At 32.3% G+C, this 17,085-nt stretch overlaps 2 protein-coding genes and 1 long non-coding RNA gene across 4 annotated transcripts; 1 reads left to right on the top strand and 2 right to left on the bottom strand.

The window, feature by feature from the left end:
- Nucleotides 1-148: 148 nt before the first annotated feature.
- On the bottom strand, nt 149-1,776 carry LOC137811100 (uncharacterized). Of its 2 annotated transcripts, none has more exons than XR_016518563.1 (2): nt 1,270-1,776; nt 149-433 (listed from the first exon to the last, which is right to left on the bottom strand). It is a non-coding gene; the product is annotated as an uncharacterized LOC137811100 (long non-coding RNA). The 2 variants fall into 2 exon arrangements; XR_011081029.2 differs by lacking the exon at nt 149-433 and adding an exon at nt 486-803 and having other exon boundaries at nt 1,270-1,769.
- Nucleotides 1,777-2,070: 294 nt separating this feature from the next.
- On the top strand, nt 2,071-4,041 carry LOC137811099 (chitin synthase, putative (DUF1218)). Its single transcript, XM_068612687.2, is given in 4 exon segments — nt 2,071-2,600; nt 2,700-2,902; nt 3,448-3,667; nt 3,669-4,041. Coding segments are annotated over 4 exon segments (567 nt in total). The 5' UTR covers nt 2,071-2,483; the 3' UTR covers nt 3,696-4,041.
- A 3,869-nt stretch (nt 4,042-7,910) lies between these two features.
- DCP5-L (decapping 5-like protein) lies at nt 7,911-14,716 on the bottom strand. The gene is made up of 7 exons (XM_090298435.1): nt 14,270-14,716; nt 12,877-12,977; nt 11,980-12,054; nt 11,036-11,875; nt 8,823-9,005; nt 8,549-8,659; nt 7,911-8,453 (listed from the first exon to the last, which is right to left on the bottom strand). Exons 1-7 carry the CDS (start codon nt 14,430-14,432, stop codon nt 8,316-8,318), a joined length of 1,611 nt encoding a protein of 536 aa, XP_090154561.1. The 5' UTR covers nt 14,433-14,716; the 3' UTR covers nt 7,911-8,315.
- Nucleotides 14,717-17,085: the final 2,369 nt, after the last annotated feature.

The raw sequence follows: 17,085 nt of genomic DNA, 5'->3' as shown, positions 1-17,085 counted from the left end.
CCTAAATACAAATAAAAGTGTAACAGCACAAAAGGGGAATCAGAAATTTTCTGACACCAATAACAACTCGGTCCATCATATCATTCATTTATAGCAAAGCTAATTGTTTTGTTCAAAGCCTGTTAAAAACATGAAAGACACATACAGAGAAAGCAAATCCCTCCAAAAGAGGCCAACTTTAATCTGCATGATATTTACAAACTCTCCAAGCAATATAATATATAAGAACAAGTGACAATATGACCATTGTCATAGAAATTGAATCTTTGCCATCACAACTTGAAAATAAAATTTAGGTTATGAAGGGTAATCTATCTACATGGAGTACGCAATAATTACTCTTAATTTACAGACACTGGCAGGAAGCTAGGAGCTGTCATCCTCAAGATATATAATCACTTTGCCAAAATTTTATCCTATAGTCCAGTCATACCTAAAAGCAATCCAGAATTATTGCAGTACAAAACCAACAACAACCAGAAAAGTGAAGGCATGGTAGTGAGGGTCACATTCTCATCATAAATTGACTACATCAGAAACCCTTAATAGCATCTCTTTCACAAAATAGCATAAGCACTGCTCCTTGGTGAGAGGGAAGAGAATTACATAAAAAAGAAAGCAATCATCATCTCAACATTTAACATACAATGCACAATATTTTGCTCCCTGCTTAGACTAGTTAGTACAAATGTTGTCTTCACATAACATTTTCATTTGGTTTTATATGAAGGAAGTCTGATTCTTTATTATCTGTCATGGCAATCTGACATTATTCCTTGAGTGACATTGTGCCAGACACCTTACTAAAAAAATGGAGATGGCATCATGTAAGCACGTCACATTTAACAAGGCAAAGTTCCAAAACAAATGTTGATGTGAAGTGATATCAGCAGCTAACTAGGATAAGATATTCTTCTCTAGTTGTTACAGCTAAACCCCCAAAACCTCAATAATTTACTTATAAAATGCTAAACCCTTAAACACACTCTGATATGCAAGTTTATAATCTCCGAGTCAGCACTTTTGCAAAAATAAATAAACTAAAAAAGATCGTTAATTACCAACCAATCAACCAATAGCAAATCTCCATTTTTTACCTTCAAAATCACAATAAAGAAACATACAAGGTAAGCAATTCTAACTGGGCAGCACTCAGAAAAAGTATCCCTTTCTGTTTTTGGTGAGTGATGGGATTAGAGATTGGTGAGGGTCCACTATCACTGAAATTTGATGTGGCTCCTACAAATTAGAATGAAAGTAGTATCGTACCATTTGATAACTTGATACCCTTGCAATCGTCACGAAACAAAAAAAAAACTCATTTTGAGTTCGTTTTCTTCCTTTCTGGGAAGGTGCAAGAGGAAGCAAAGCACAGCGTGACCCAGATGAACATGGAAGGAAAAAAAGGCACAAATTAATATTCTCCCAGCACCCATATGCAATGTTTATTTAATATTTTAAAGGTAAGTCCCAAAAGCGAAGAAAGCTACAATTTTGAACTCTTGGAATCCACACGCAGTTTGAATTGGGAATAGGGGTTTCAATAATTAAACAATTCCAAATCGAATTTAAACGGAGCTCACGATGTGAAGAATAACATTAATACACCGTTGATTGATGATGATTCTTCTCTCACAAACCCACATGTCTTCGCAGGAATCGAATCCAGGCCTTTAATAGAGTGAATCTTTGAGGAAACGTCAAAGAAAGAGCCTTGAAACAGGAGAGGGTAATCAATGCCAATTACAATTACCAAAGGTAACAACTTTAGCACCTTAATTTTAATTAATTTTGCAACTCATGTCAATGTGGCCCCACACAACACCTCAAAGAGATAAGAAACTTCTATCTGACATTTGGGTTAAACGTGGGAAATGGGAATATAAACTTTCCTTTTCTCATGAAAAGTGGCATAAAGAGAACCCTCACCGCATAAACCGATTGAAGAGAAGAGAAGCTTACCTATGAAAGTGGCAAGTAATTATATAGTACTTAATTTGGAGGGAGGGCAATTATGTGTGTATACTTGTTAATACAGATAAAGAAGAGAAAAATAGGAAACTTCTTTACTAGTCCTTAACATCATTGAGAAAAAATTGAGCATTCTAGACAGATAATTGTTGTTTATATGCTATATTAAAATTTTGTGCAGTTTATGTGACCAATTTGGGCTTATTCTTGGTGTCTATCTGTATCCTGGTAAAAAGCCATTTCAGCAAGCGGTTGACTAACTAGAAAACAAATGGAAAAGGTTTAGCTGGTTTTTCCCAATTCAGGATATATGCAGTTAGGAATGGTATCTCCTTCAAAACAATGATAGACACATTGGGAAGGAAGTCTCAACAACTACAAAGGAAGCGACTCAAAGAAGATGGGGATGACCAACACATTCAAGCCACCAAGTCATCTTTCTATTTGAGTAGCTTCCAAGAGTTATTCCCTATTCTCTTCTCTGGTGTCTTCACAGAATCAACCAACCCACCATGGTGGAAAGTCCTTCTAAATTCAAATTCACATTCATCTTCTTCATCATCATCTCCCTCTCTCTTGGCTTAGTTTCATTCTCCTTGTGCTTGGTCTCTGAGATTAAGAGGAACAAGGTGTGTAATGTGCTCCTGTTCCTGTCCTTGTGCCGTTATATGAGTTTTTGCTTCTTTTTTTCTGAAATTGGTTCTGAATTCTGATGCTTTGTTTTGTAGAAGGGGGATCTCAGATGGAATGGGAAACTATGTCATTTACCAACAAGTCCTGCATTTGGATTGGGTATTGCATCATTGGTCTGTTTGGCTTTGGTCCAGAGCATTGGGAATTCTATATTGTTCAAGAATTGTTGTTTGGGAGAGAAAAGAAACGCAAGGTTTAAGATACCTATTGTTGCAAGGATTCTGCTTTTGATCTCTTGGTAAGTTCATAATCTTTTTCATATCTGTTCTTAGTTGTTAGCACATCACATTCAACAATCATAGATTAAGGAAACAACACAGTTTGTTTGCTTGATTATTGGCTTGTGCATTGTCATCATTTACCTGTTAGAATGAACATATTTGCTCTAGAAATAAAGTTTGATTGTTGTAACCACTTTATAGAAAGTGGACACATCACCATCCAATCTAGTTGTCAAACCAAATTTTCATTCTTCAGGTTTGTATTGATTTCAACAACAAAATAAAGACTATATCATTTTCAGAAACTGTGTGTGCCATGTGGTTTTCCATTATTGACCACAGCTTGGCAAGTTGAATCATTTTCAGTGTGAAGACTGCATAGCTAGAAAACCTATAAACATAGAATCTTGTAGATATATAGATCTGTTAGAATCCTACAGAGATGGTAACTCTCAATATTAGGTATTGAAAAAATAATAGCAAATGATTGAGAATTATACCTTTTTTTCCTTTGAAACAAGACAAATACAAGTCTAGCATTGGTATGGATTATGTTTGGCAGGGTTGGCTTTGGAACTGCAGTTATTTTATTAATTGCTGCCACAAGCATGAGCAAAAGGCAAGCATATGGAGAAGGTTGGTTGAATGGTGAATGCTACCTTGTCAAAAAAGGGACTTATGCTGGTTTATCCTTATTGATTTTAGTTACAGTAGGATCATTAATTGGTTCAGCTTTGTTAACAATGAAGACCAATAAGGCAGATCAGGGTCACAAAATACACAGCACAAACGGGTGATACTAGGGATTAAAGAATTTGTACATGGAAACCATATACAGTAAAATGCAGAGTGGGAGTTTTGGTGCAAACCAAGAAGCTATGAAATGGATTGAGGATCATCAAGTACTGTAGAAAGAAGGGTCAAAGTAATAGTGATCTTTAGAAGTGAGAGAAAGATGGTGGAGGCAACAAAAAATGTTAAAATTGTTTGTAAAATGTTCCGAGGAATAACTACATTTGTTTTTTGGAATTACATGATACGAAAGAGACATATATTTTGTGTACATTCTCCCCGAGGTAGAAACTGCCTCATACAGGAACTCATTTTGGATCCCACCTGCATACTTAATGATTGCTTTCTAGATATACTTTTCATCTGCTTAGTTGTTGCCATCGTTTTATTTAATTTTAAACCATTTATACCAGTTGTAGGCATCATGTTCTATCAATTTTAAACAAAGTCGCATGCCACCTAAGGAATGATAATTTTGCCCCAAAAAATGTATATGCAAATTCTTCCACCGTATCATTTTTTAAATTGCTCTCTATTCTCTATATTTCAGATTTCAAAATCTAAAATTCAAAAAATATAATTCTAAAATCAATCGTTTTGGAAAAAAAAAATCAAAATTCAAAAAATATATTATGGAAAAACAAATTCAAAATATAAAATTTGAAAATATATTTCAGAAAAAAAAATTCTGGAACTCATAAATGTTTTCTAAAAATCTAAATCTAAAAATATATTCTGAAAAAGAAATTCCAGAAATATTTTTTTATCCATCATTCTTTCATTCAAGGTATTTTTATTATTTTGCATAAGTATTTTTATTATTTTAATGATAAAGATGTAGGTCCAAATTAATAAAGTGCATTTGCCAAATATATATGATTCAAATCTTAACAATAAATTATTATTGGTATAATAGGTTTTCGTTTTTTCTTAAAATTGTATAATTTATTTAGGTATAGTTTTTGTTAACATATGAGTTTTGTTTTAGTCTCTCATATTTTTGTATTTTTTTTTTTAATAATATTTGATGGCAGATGATTGTTGTTATTTCAGGTATCAGCCTAGATGAGATGTCATGTTGCATAATGATATATAATGATACATGAAAGTTTTTATAAAAAAAATAATAATAAGATCACAAATTAACAATTATAGCCCAAAAATAATTGTGAAGGCTTTTTATATAAATTTAAAAAATTAACTAATACATAATCTCCCATGAATTAAGAATCAAGATTAATAACAAGTTAAATACATTTTCTTAACTCTTCCAAGACTTTTTTAAAATCTTAACAGAACTATTAACTCCCCTCAAAATGATTCAAATACTCAGAATTTAAGAGACACATAAGAGTTTATAGTCACATTTCTCAATTCTATAGTTGGGCGTGCAGAACAAGGAATTTCTTGGTCTATCTTTTTTATTTCAGAATTACATTTTTTGATGATGAGGCCGCAGCGTTGAAACTGGTTTTGATTTTTCAGAACACTGAACATCAAAATTCAAAGCAGACACGTGCTACGTTGCTCATTTTCAAACAAAGTTGAACAGACAAAATTGTCGCAAACTTGTCATAACAAACAAAATGACATTATCAATGTTATTTCAACAACTCATTTCCACACATCTCACATTCTCTCCATAAATTTAAAGAATGCTACAATTTTCATTAGTTTTTACCCAACTTTATATTTTTTTTTAAATTATACAATTGGATAATTCGTTCTCGTAAAAGTAATTTTCAAATAAAGAAATCATGTCTGTAAACATTATTATGTTCTGATCATAATTTTTATTTTTAATTAAAAGTTGTGCTTCCATGTACCAATTGTAATTTTGTTTTCACATTTATACTCCTCGTTCTTTGAAGCGATTTTTCTAAAATTTTCTTTTATTATATTATTTTTTTACTCATGTATGCAGACGTACTTCAAAATAAGATATTTTTAAAAAAAAATTGTATGAAGTGTGCTTGCGTAGGCATTTTTCTATTATTTTTAATTGAACTCGTCGACTACTGTTTTTTTTTTCATTTTTTTATGTTTTTTATTTGATAGATAATGTAATTAATTAATTATTTAGGGTTTAAGGTAATGAATTATTTGAAGTTTATAGATAATGTAATTATTTTATTATTTCGTAATTGGTATTTTGGAGAATTTATCATTTTAATTGTAAACAGAGAGATCTAGAATAAGTTGTTTAAAGTTTAGTTAATTTAATTGAATGTAATTTCTAAAAATTTAAATAATGGAATTAATTATTTTTGTTTGACAATTGGTATTTTGAAGAATTTATCAGTTTAACGCAGTGAAATATTTAGTTGAGTGAATTAATTAATGAAATTGGTTATGTAAATAGAATGTAATTAGTGTCACTAAATTACATGTTATCATTAAAGGGAGAAATTATGGAATGAATTATTTATCATTTTCTATATGGAAAAATTTTTCGATTGTGACTTTCATTGCAACAATAAAACAAATTATTATTTTGACATGATTTATCTATTTCGTTATGAATTCAAGTGGTTATTAGTCTTCCTAACTATTTACGACACATGTGGGAGTCATAAATGAATTTTGGACTTGTATATATTAACCAATAATCTTCATTTTGAACCGGATGAAATTAAACTTTGTAAGTCTTTTATATCTTAGATAGACATGAATGACAATTTGTGTGACAATATATGTAATGGTTTATCCAACGTACTATCAAGTACATTACATCTCAACAAACATCTATGTTAGATGTTAGATGACGATGTAAGTTCATCTTCTATTTTTATTAAACGTATATTTCTTAATAACAATCAACTAACTATTATTTTTCCAACAATATGACACACAACCCTGAACAAGCACAACCCCAACCACAATATCAAATTGGATCTTCTTCTACTACTTAACAATTTCAACTATAATATGTTGATGGTTTTAATTTCCAATCACCTCATGTTCAGAGACATTGGTAACCTTATATAGTGCCTAGTCCATCATCTTAACAACAAGTTCCTTTTATATCTATCATGTTTCCATCTTAATCAAATTTTTGGTCAACTCCGTCACTATTTGCATACAATCAAATACCATATATGGATTGTTATCTACCAATCATGTCTTCACAAATGTTTGATAATGCAAGTGAGAACGACGAAAACGAACATGATGACAATGAAGATGAAGCACGAGTTGCATCGCCATCTCAGCCATCAACCGAACATGGAACACAAAAAAGACCCAAGAAACAATGTAGAAAACCACCTTATAGCATTGATTCTCATAAATAAATTTGTGTATTGTTTTTATTAAAGATATTTGAACTTATTAATTTCTATTCATCTTATTTTATTTGTAATATATAACTTAATGACATTGATTTAAATTGTCCAAAGTCACATTTAACTATGACTAATTTACAATCATAAATTATCAAACATAAGGAACTTCATTAATTAATTAAATTAACTAAATATTTGTTTACATTACATTGATAAATTATCCAAATTACATTCATTTACAAATAATTAAAATTGTTTAAAAAATAAAAACATGCAATTACAAATAATTGATAACATTGTTTAGAAAATTAAAACAAAAAATTTCAAAAAAATAGAAGCATGACTTCGACCATAAAAAATAAAAAAATCATCTCTACAAACACGATTTCATTAAAAAAAAATCATCTTTTTGAAGAATGAGTTCTATACACAAGTGAAAAAAAAAATTAATTGGAAAAAAAAAACTTCAAAAAGCGTGCTTCAAATACTCGTGCATGAAAGCAGGATTTCTAATTTAAGAGAGAATTATGATCAAAACAGAAGTGATACTTACAAGTACAACTTCATTTGAAAATTGATTTTTCAAACACGAGTTACCCAATTGTGTATTTTTTATTTTATTTTAGTAAAAACTAATGAAAATTGCACCATTTATGTAATTTCTCCATTCCCTGGATCACACCTCCATTGGTCCCTACCTTCTCCATTTTCATCATCAACACCCAACCCTATTCAGGTGATTGAGAAACGTAATAATAATGCTACAAAATAACATTAATCCATGATTAAAACAATGGCATCTAAAGATATCGGCAACATAGAAAGATGGTCCAGCCACTACTCGCTAGAAAACAAATTAACTTCATAAAACGTCTTCTTGTGATTCCCATATTATTACAAAAGCAATATCACCATGGGATATAATATATATATCGTAATGTAAAAAAGATTTATCAGCATTTTAAAAGTTATCATTAGCATAAAGCTTATCATCCATAAAAGTCACTAGGACTCGCTAACAACGACTATGTATGCCCCAAAAGATGTTAATTTTTAATAGAGGGGCAAGGGAGAGAAAAATGATTCACTGTAAGAGTAAGAGTTCCTCTGGCTACTGATTGGTATATAGAATTATGGACAGCAATTACTTTTGAAACGTCAAACGCCATCTCATGAGCAAAAAATATGAAAATGGCGGTCATTTCTAGGTTTGATATTCCAATAACCTCCATCTGTGAAAGTTCCAAAAGCATGTTAACATCATTAACATAAAGACAAAGATCACACAGCAAACATAGGCAAAATTGGCGGGGAGCTTTGGAAAACAGGAGATGAACAGAAAATCCTGATACCACTAAAGAGGAAAGTTTGGACCACGCCCTCTCCCACCATAGCCATAACCCCTTCCTCCCCAATTATATGAGCCCCTGAAATTCTCACCCCGTCCAGCACCATAACTGAAATTATGCCTCTGCTGGAAATTGCCAAATGTCTGAAAAAGAAATGGATAAACAATACATCAAAATTACATTGTAGTTTACGGATAATTTCATATCCAGAAATTACAGTTCTTAATGTGTTTCTGACCTCGGTATCCTGTTTCATTCTCTCAGAGAAACGATTTTGTCCGTTCCTTGATCCACGGGTCAAAGAGTTACATGAAATTGTGTCAAAAAAGTCATCTTTCTTGTATGCTGACTGCAAGGAAAGGCAAGAATAAAAGATTTGTTCAAGCTCAAACAAAATTTGCTTTACGGTATGCCAAAAAACCACATGCTCTACAACTTCCGTGTTTACTCCATCCATTTCAAAAGGGAAAGAAATTCTTATTCTTATCAAAGGAAAACATTCTGAGTCCTACCTTATGGTTTGGTACCATCCCATAATATTCCCTGTCACCCAAATTGAGAGAAGTATTATCCTGTACTCCCTCTATATTTGTGGTTGCCTTTCCAAGAGAGCCCCATACTTCATCCTTTCTGAACTTTTCATTCATGGCCTCAAAATCAAACTCTTCAGTGAATTGTGGAGCTGTGTATTGAGGCTGCAAAAATCAACAACACGTGATTTACATGTATATAATATATATATATATATATATATATAGATATAGATATATGTATATATATATATATAACTATCCTAAAAAGAGAGCTAACGCATGACCACTTAGTGGATATGGAGAGGGTAAATATATGCAGATATACCCTCTGTAACCTACAGTTCTCAAGGCAGCAATCTTATAGTTGGATAATTTATAATATTTAAATATATTAGTTATCTGCCATAATTTGCTAGCATGTGATCTGGTAGTTAGATGCTTCTAGTAGTGGAAACTGCCTCTGCTCACAAGATAAGAGGCCATGTACATTTGACCCTCAGACTCCACAATGGTGGGAACCTCAGGCACAAAGCCACACTTTATAAGTTATTCAAGTAGTGAGATTCATCCAAATTGGTTACTTAACATCAACTTTCTAATTGCAAAGTAAAATATACCCAACGTAGGTCAAAAAATGATGAAATGAATAGTATTCAATACCAAAGTAAGCAGTGCTTTTTCTCCTACTAAGAAATTAAAATATGCAAAAGCCCAATAGACTACGATGCATGCAACCACAAAATTTAGACTTAAATATGCGGTTAGAAAACAAGAAATATTTTCTCTACATTCACAAATCAATTGGACTATGCTCAAATTTAAACACTTCGCTTGAGAACAATGCGATTGGTAACTTTAAGCAATTCCATGTTCACTTACAACCCGATAAGTGACTGAACAAACAATAGATTTTAGTAAAAATTTACAGGAGCAACCAATAGACCAAGTTAGGTTAGTCTGTTAATTTGGATTATCAGCAGGACATGAAATTTTAATAATCTCCTCATCAAATATCCATTTTTCCTATCCCTCAAATTCAGAATTGCAGGTTTAAGGTAAGAATATCCTTATCTATTACAATCCTTATCCACAACCTATAAGATCTTAATTCAATATAGTTGAAAATCTTACATCACCTAGAGATATAGTCAAATTATAGTATATAAGTAGGTTCAAATTTCACATTTTAAATCCATTTTATAAAGTTAAGTTATATTTAAATTTCACTTTTTAAGATAGTATCAAAGTATATTAAAAAATTGTGTTGGCCCAATAAACTCACTGTCTCCACAAAGGGTTTTTTTGTGGCAAACCTTTCTCCCAAGTTCATGTTTATTGTTCTGGTGCCGCCTCAAACAAAGTATGTAGTGACCACCATTTTCTCCGCAAATACAATATAGAGCGGGTGAAATCCTAGGTTTGTGGATTTGTTTGTATTGAAAGTCTTCTTGACGAGGTTAGGTAAGTTTGTTTTGTGGTGGTAAAACAGCAATGCAAGTAGGGGTCACCACTAAGGTACAAGTAGTTAAGAAAATCTTCGACTCAAGGGGGAGTGCAACAATGAGGAAGAGAGGAGCAATATATAAAGAAAATGTTGCAAATCATTGCCTTGAGGTTTTGATTGAAGCTTATGTCATGGTCTCTTATGGGTTTATTCATAACCCATTTATGTTGAATCCACCCAGTGTTTCCTCTTGAAGAATCTAACAAGTGGTATCTAAGCCTATCCTAGCAAGATTTCTTAGGCCTATCATGCCACATGCTAGGTTGTCATCAAACTACCCACAAATATTTATTCTCATGCTCAGGATGTTCAATCTTTGACATGAGAGAATGTGTTGGAGATCGCATATCGATTAGAGATATGTTCAAATTATAATATATAAGTGAGTACAAACCTCACATTACAAGTCAGCTTTGTGAGATTTAATTAAACTGTTCACTTTTTAAGAAATACAAAGTCCAAACAACAAGTGAACACAAAACAATGTAAGGTTGAGCCATTCCTCATAAATTTTAAACTATTTTTTATACTCCAGTTGGTATTAAGAAACTATTCATTATATACAACAGTTTGTATGCAATTGTGATTTAAAAAAGAGACCAACAATAGAAGCCATACAAAAATATCCTGTCTTTCCTTACCCAACCTGCACCACTCCCATAAAGAATGTATGAGTAAATTTTCTAACCTTTTGCACTGAAGTAGGCAGTGGAAGAAGTGGTGCCTGAGATGCTGGAAAAGGCATTAAAGCCGAGGAACCAAAGGATGTTAGAGTCAGAGAATCCATACCCTTCTGATTTGGGTTCAAATTATGTGCAGTAGATAATAACTGTTCTCTAGGATTCGCAAATTGATCTGGAGTTAACAAAGATGGTGCTTTTGGCAAGGGACGGGAAGTAGAATCTACAAATGAAGGGGTAGAATGTCGAGGATGAATTGGCCTTGCGTCAGGACAAATGTCTTGAAAAGGTGAAGAAAACTGAGGCATGTTTGATCCATCAAAAGTCATGGATGCAGAATATGGCATGGGTATCTTAGTAGACAAAAGAGATGGAACATCAAGAGAATCAGAATTTTTTAAAGAGGTAAGAGAATGTGAATGAGTCAGATTAGCAAGAGAAGAAGTCATGGCAGAAGATACAGGTAAACCACACTCTGAAAAACCTGTCCATCCCCCTTTTGTAGGTAACTGAGTTTCTGCATTTTTCATCTGATTCTGCACAACTTCGGATGCTGTCATTGATTGGGAGTAAAGGGAACTAGATTGTAGCAGGGAATGAGAACCACAGCTAGATATATCACTAGGCCCTTGCCAATACATTGCTGAAGAAAAAGATGGATGACTAGCAACTTGAGTAGCAGCAGATGAATTTGAAGGTCCCAGGTCAGTTACAGGTTGATAAGAAGGCAACCCAACAGGAAAGGGTTTACTAGATATAGCAGGGGTATCTTGCCTTGGAATTGATTCTGTCAAATTTCTACCACCAACTGAGGCCACAGGAGAACTTGGGGACCCAGAACATTGTGACTGAAAGAAGAAAGACAAATAATTTAAAAGAAACAATAATGTCATTGAAAAGTGTATGATTTCAGAATACAAATTATTTTCGAGCTGTCCTTTAATACAGGTACCTGAATAATAGCTGCATCACTAAAAACCTGCTCTTCTGGTTTAGTAGATGTGGAGGGTGACTTGATCTGCAAATTCTGAAAGGGCAAAATTCATAGGAACATGCACAGCTTAAATAAGTATATTAGGCGTGCATACCAGAAAGCTCTTGTGATCAAATGGTTGTTTAACTGCAATTGAAAGGGGTTCACAAATATATATGCACCCTACAATTACATTATTTAGAGAAATAAGTCAACAGCTTCAGATTACTCTTTTGTGGACTGCATTCAATTATGCTCTACTTTTAGTTGTTCTGTTCTATACTTTCAGATCAGATTTGTCAATTCTTAATTTCTCAGAATTTTGCTCCATAAGGACCGCTCACAACTAATGAGGAGCAAAGATGCCAGATAAGCCATTATTATGAAACCAGGCAGGTGCGATTTAATGAGAACAAACGAGAAAAAAAAAACAAAAACAAAAACAATCTTGTTGGTGAGGGTTTTACTAGACGGCATACCGGTCACCACTGACCAAAAACATGATCAAACTAAAGGAGAATTAGTAGAAAAGAAATATTACTATTTCACAAGCCTCCAAAATTCATCAATTTCACCAAACATGAGTTTGAGCAATATTGTAAATGAAAACAAAGCACATCAGTAGAAATGTCTTTTATTATATGAAAGATTTGTTTAATGAAAACTAGTTGATGATGAAAAGTTAATCACAAATCGTTCATAAACCATACAGATGCATTAGAACCCTGAAACCAATATATATAACAGCTATACAACAACACTAACCAGGCCTTATTCTGCTAGGTGGGGTGAGATACTTCACAGCTTTAATGAAAACATACCAGATCACAACAACATTTACATGCTATATCAGTTAAACGATAATGATATAATTACCTTAATGTCACTTCCTCGGAAAAGAATGTACTCATAAACCTTATCGCTTGGAGGAACTTGTGTGCCATCTTTTCTTCTCCCCTCCGTTCCATAAGATCTAACTGCAATATCGTATCAGAAGAATTTCCATGTTAACAAGAAACTTTCACAATAAAGAAATACAATTTTAGAAGAATGGGACTAGAGGACTTGGGTAGCCACATAATGAAGTTCATCTTTTGGAAACTAATTAACTGAATATCTAATATCAACTTTAATTCCATGCACAAATAATGCTTATGCATGTATATTTCAAACAACAAAACGCAGACAAGGATAATCATATAACCTAACTTGCATTAATGCCGATTAAATTAAAACGTACTATCAAATTTTCAATAGCTCATAACTCTGCCACAGTTATTTCATTTTAAAAAAAAGGCCACCTATATATACAAATGTCTTATTGTCCATTAGGCAATGTACATGCATCGCTTAGGATGATTAGGAATATGGTATTTTTGTTCATGATTGGGCGGGTTGGGGTTCACAAAAGATTTAGGCAAAATTTTAATCACCAGACGAACGAGAGAACTTGAAAAGGTGCTATTCATCAAAAACAGGAGACCATGTTTTCCACTATGTAAAGAAATAAACGTAGGCCCATGTCCTTCTAGGTTTACGAAACAAATAGATGTGGGCATTCTAGCATATAGCCTGCGGAAAAAGGTGTAGAGTGTAACAACAAATTGATGAATATCATCAGTCTAAAATGTCACAGAATTAAGACCCAGGCCAAACTGTCAAAAGGAAGAACTATGGTTAATATGATTCTGTTGTACACTTCAGCCCTAGGAGCTTGGGAAATGGCAGTAACTCCAAATCCAAAATTGCGTACTAAAAAGGATGACAAAATCGTGTCATCATCAACCTATTAAGTCTGCAATGTCCATCCATCCACCTCCAGCACTTTTGGCATAAAGCCAGTACTATTAACCTAACCAAAATTATAAGTAATTCCAAATAGTGTCACTAATGTTTTAAATTATGGTCACGGTTTCATCAAATTCCCTGATATAATGCCGCCACAATGACAGTTCAAGACATCTAAAAACATTGAAGTTGTGGCCAAACTCGTGGTTGCAATCCATTTTTCTAAATCCTCGTTTCCATCCACATTATCTTGCTGTTGAATAAAGCTAAAGTTCCTTCATCAAGCACGCGTTAACTTGTGAAATCAAATCACCAATGAACCATTCGGCATCCTATCAAATCCAGCGCCAGAAAACGAAGCTCCGAAAATCGAAATTTCTCAAACAAAGCACCGTTGCATCTTCGAGAATCACAAAACATAATATACCGGTGATTTCGGCGCAATGTAACGAAACTCAACGTTACGTAACGGCTCACGTACCGTTCTTCAAGCCGATGGTGGAATCCTGGACGTTAAGGAAATAGAGAACGCCCTCGTAGCGAATCTCGCACTTCGAAATCAAGCTTATGAAGCAGCCAATGAAGGACTCCGCGGAATTGGACGCAGGAGTTGAAGGACCGTTGGCGCCAAATTCAGTCGCCATGTAGCGTGGCACGGGTGCGGAAGCGGAAGCTGGTTGGCGATCAGTGTGGAGAGAAAGAAAATAACAATGAAGGTAAAATGAAGGAAAGTGAAGGAAATTTTTGCTCGGTGTTACGCTTCTAACATTAGGGTTTCTCTTTCTCCCTCTCTCTGTATCGGTTTAAATGGTTGTATCTTGCTTCGTGTTTGCCTCGCGCGGATGTTGCGTTTGTGAAAAAGTTATAATATGGATCGACAAACACTCACTGAACGGACAAAACAATTACAAACTAACGCTTTCAACCTATCGGCCTCCACCCTCCTCTTAAATTATTTATTGCATACAAATATCATATCCAATATCAACAGTACACATATCCTTGAAATATTTAATTTAAAAAAATATTTATTTGATTTATGACAATTCTAACATAATTTAAATATCATTTTTAAAAAAAAAATATATTAATTTTTTAAAAACTTAAATTTATTATATAAATTTTTATTATGATTATAAAAATAAGGAATAAATTTTTTTAATCTCCAGGAAAAAATCTTGCTTTAAAAAACACTAAAACATACTTGTATACATAATTTTTTTATTGTTAATTTATATAATTTATAATTATATAATATATAGATTTGTATTTCATGTCCTATATTGTAAAGATTATTTGTAATTTTATATCATTTTCGTATTTGTGTGAGTGAGTGTTTGTATAAGATAGCTTTCAACTACGATATATTATGTGAAATTTTTTTTTACAATATAGTCTCCATTAATGGTTATAAATAAAGTGTTTTATAATAACACATAATAAAAAAAAATCTTGTTTTGTTATTGGAATATCTTATGATATATCTATTCCATATTTATGAACAGAAAAATTAAAGTATTAAGAACAAGTTTAATGTCGATGGATAAGTAAATTGAAATTTCCTCAATCATTCTTTTAATTTTTACAGTGGAATACTACTTCGTTGAACTCGGATTATTATTGGTTTTGAAAGTCAAGATTGAATATGGGATTTTGGAACTATATAACTTATTCTACCTAAGCTTCAAGATAAATTTCACATTTTCAATTAAAATACAATCTCTCGTTGTATTGAATATTTACAACTGATAAGGAATAATGACCCTCTTAATAAAAGGAGGAAAAGAAACATGGAGTTTCCATCTCAAATTAAGGTTTTTATTAGTGCAAAATAAATAAATAAAAGGTAACGATAATGGTAGAGAAAAAAATAAAAACATATTCAAATAATATGTATATATAAACACACTTGTGTAATATGAAATCTCATCATTTAATACAAAATAGAAAATATTCAAAAGTATTTTTTGTGAAAAAAAAAGGTAAGTAAAAAGAGATGCATTAAGATAATAATGATAATTAGTATCTTATCATTCTTACTCTACTACATGGACTCAGATCCCTAAGTCATGAACAACTATATTGACAAAAACTCATTCTAACACCCTAATAACAAAATTAAAGGAGGTTTAAAAGCAAAATTGTAGACCCACAAGCATAAGGGCTCAACCCATCCTTATAAATAGGTTGATCAATATCATTATAAGTTACGCATCTATTAAGTATTTATTGCATTTAACTATCTAAGACCCGGTACTAACTTGATCGTCGAAAAACTTTTGGTATCCTTCCGACACTTGTTGAGTTATGATGACTTTCTATGACAAGTGCGCCGCGTTGTCAAAAGTAAAAATGGAACAATGAATTTTCAAGTATAAAACAAAACAATAAAAAGTTGGTTTGAAGATTGTTATAATGACAAGAATTAGCAAGAAAAAAATTCAAAGAATAATTGCTTCAATTGGAAAAATAGGGATTGAGTTTCATCTGTCTCACTCTTATGTATTTTGATTAGCATGTCCCTCTTATGTATTTTGATTAGCATATGTTAACATTATGTTCTTTGATTGAAATTGATGTCCATATAAAAGTCATTTATATTGATTTTTCACATATAAAATTCTTAAAAATGTTCCCTAAATATCATATCTAATTCATAGAAATTTCTTCCAATAAAATGGACGAATTATAAATCTCCAAAATAATAGATAAAGATATCGCAAATAGAGCCATTGCAACACCCATCAAAGGAGTAGTTCCCCAACCGGGGCTACTTTACCATATTATGATCCAGATCATAATAGATTTATAATATAAGATCCTTATATATTTACAGCGGAATGGTATACAAAGTCAACATATCTAAATGAATAAAAAATAGTATTTATGGCTATAAGAGCAACTTAAGATTGTTAATATATTTAATTTTCTATTTTAAATTATTGGGCTTTGTTTGTTTGGCCCAACTTTCCTTTTCTATTTCAGCTAGGTCTCAATCTTTTTCTTATATATACATCATGTATTTTACTCTCTAATATACAAGTGAATAAAAGTTTCTTTTATATTTATTTTTCTCTACAATTAGGGTTCATCAAAACCTATCTTTCTTCATTACGATTACGTGCGATTACGTACGCTACATTAAAGCATCACATCAGACAAGGAATATTCATCTTCATTTACTGTAATATGGTATCAGAGCTCTTCGAATGAAGAGTTCTGCTGCGCTTCTCTCTAATTTTTATTTCCCTCTTTGTTGTTCTTGGTTATTTTTTTCTGTTCTCTTTCAAAATCTTG

Source organism: Phaseolus vulgaris, chromosome 2, assembly GCF_051622355.1.
Source record: "Phaseolus vulgaris cultivar YP4 chromosome 2, ASM5162235v1, whole genome shotgun sequence".
Classification (NCBI taxonomy): domain Eukaryota; kingdom Viridiplantae; phylum Streptophyta; class Magnoliopsida; order Fabales; family Fabaceae; genus Phaseolus; species Phaseolus vulgaris.
Note: the sequence above shows the minus strand (reverse complement) of the source record. Positions and strands in the feature narration are given on the sequence as shown.

Excerpts from the sequence above, each read along its gene's own strand:
- DCP5-L (XM_090298435.1), bottom strand. The coding sequence starts at position 14,432 with ATGGCGACTGAATTTGGCGCCAACGGTCCTTCAACTCCTGCGTCCAAT. Across the intron at positions 9,006-11,035 it reads TGCCTACTTCAGTGCAAAAG|CCTCAATACACAGCTCCACA; the intron begins GTTAGAAAATTT and ends TGATTTTTGCAG. Across the intron at positions 8,454-8,548 it reads GAATGAAACAGGATACCGAG|ACATTTGGCAATTTCCAGCA; the intron begins GTCAGAAACACA and ends TTTCTTTTTCAG.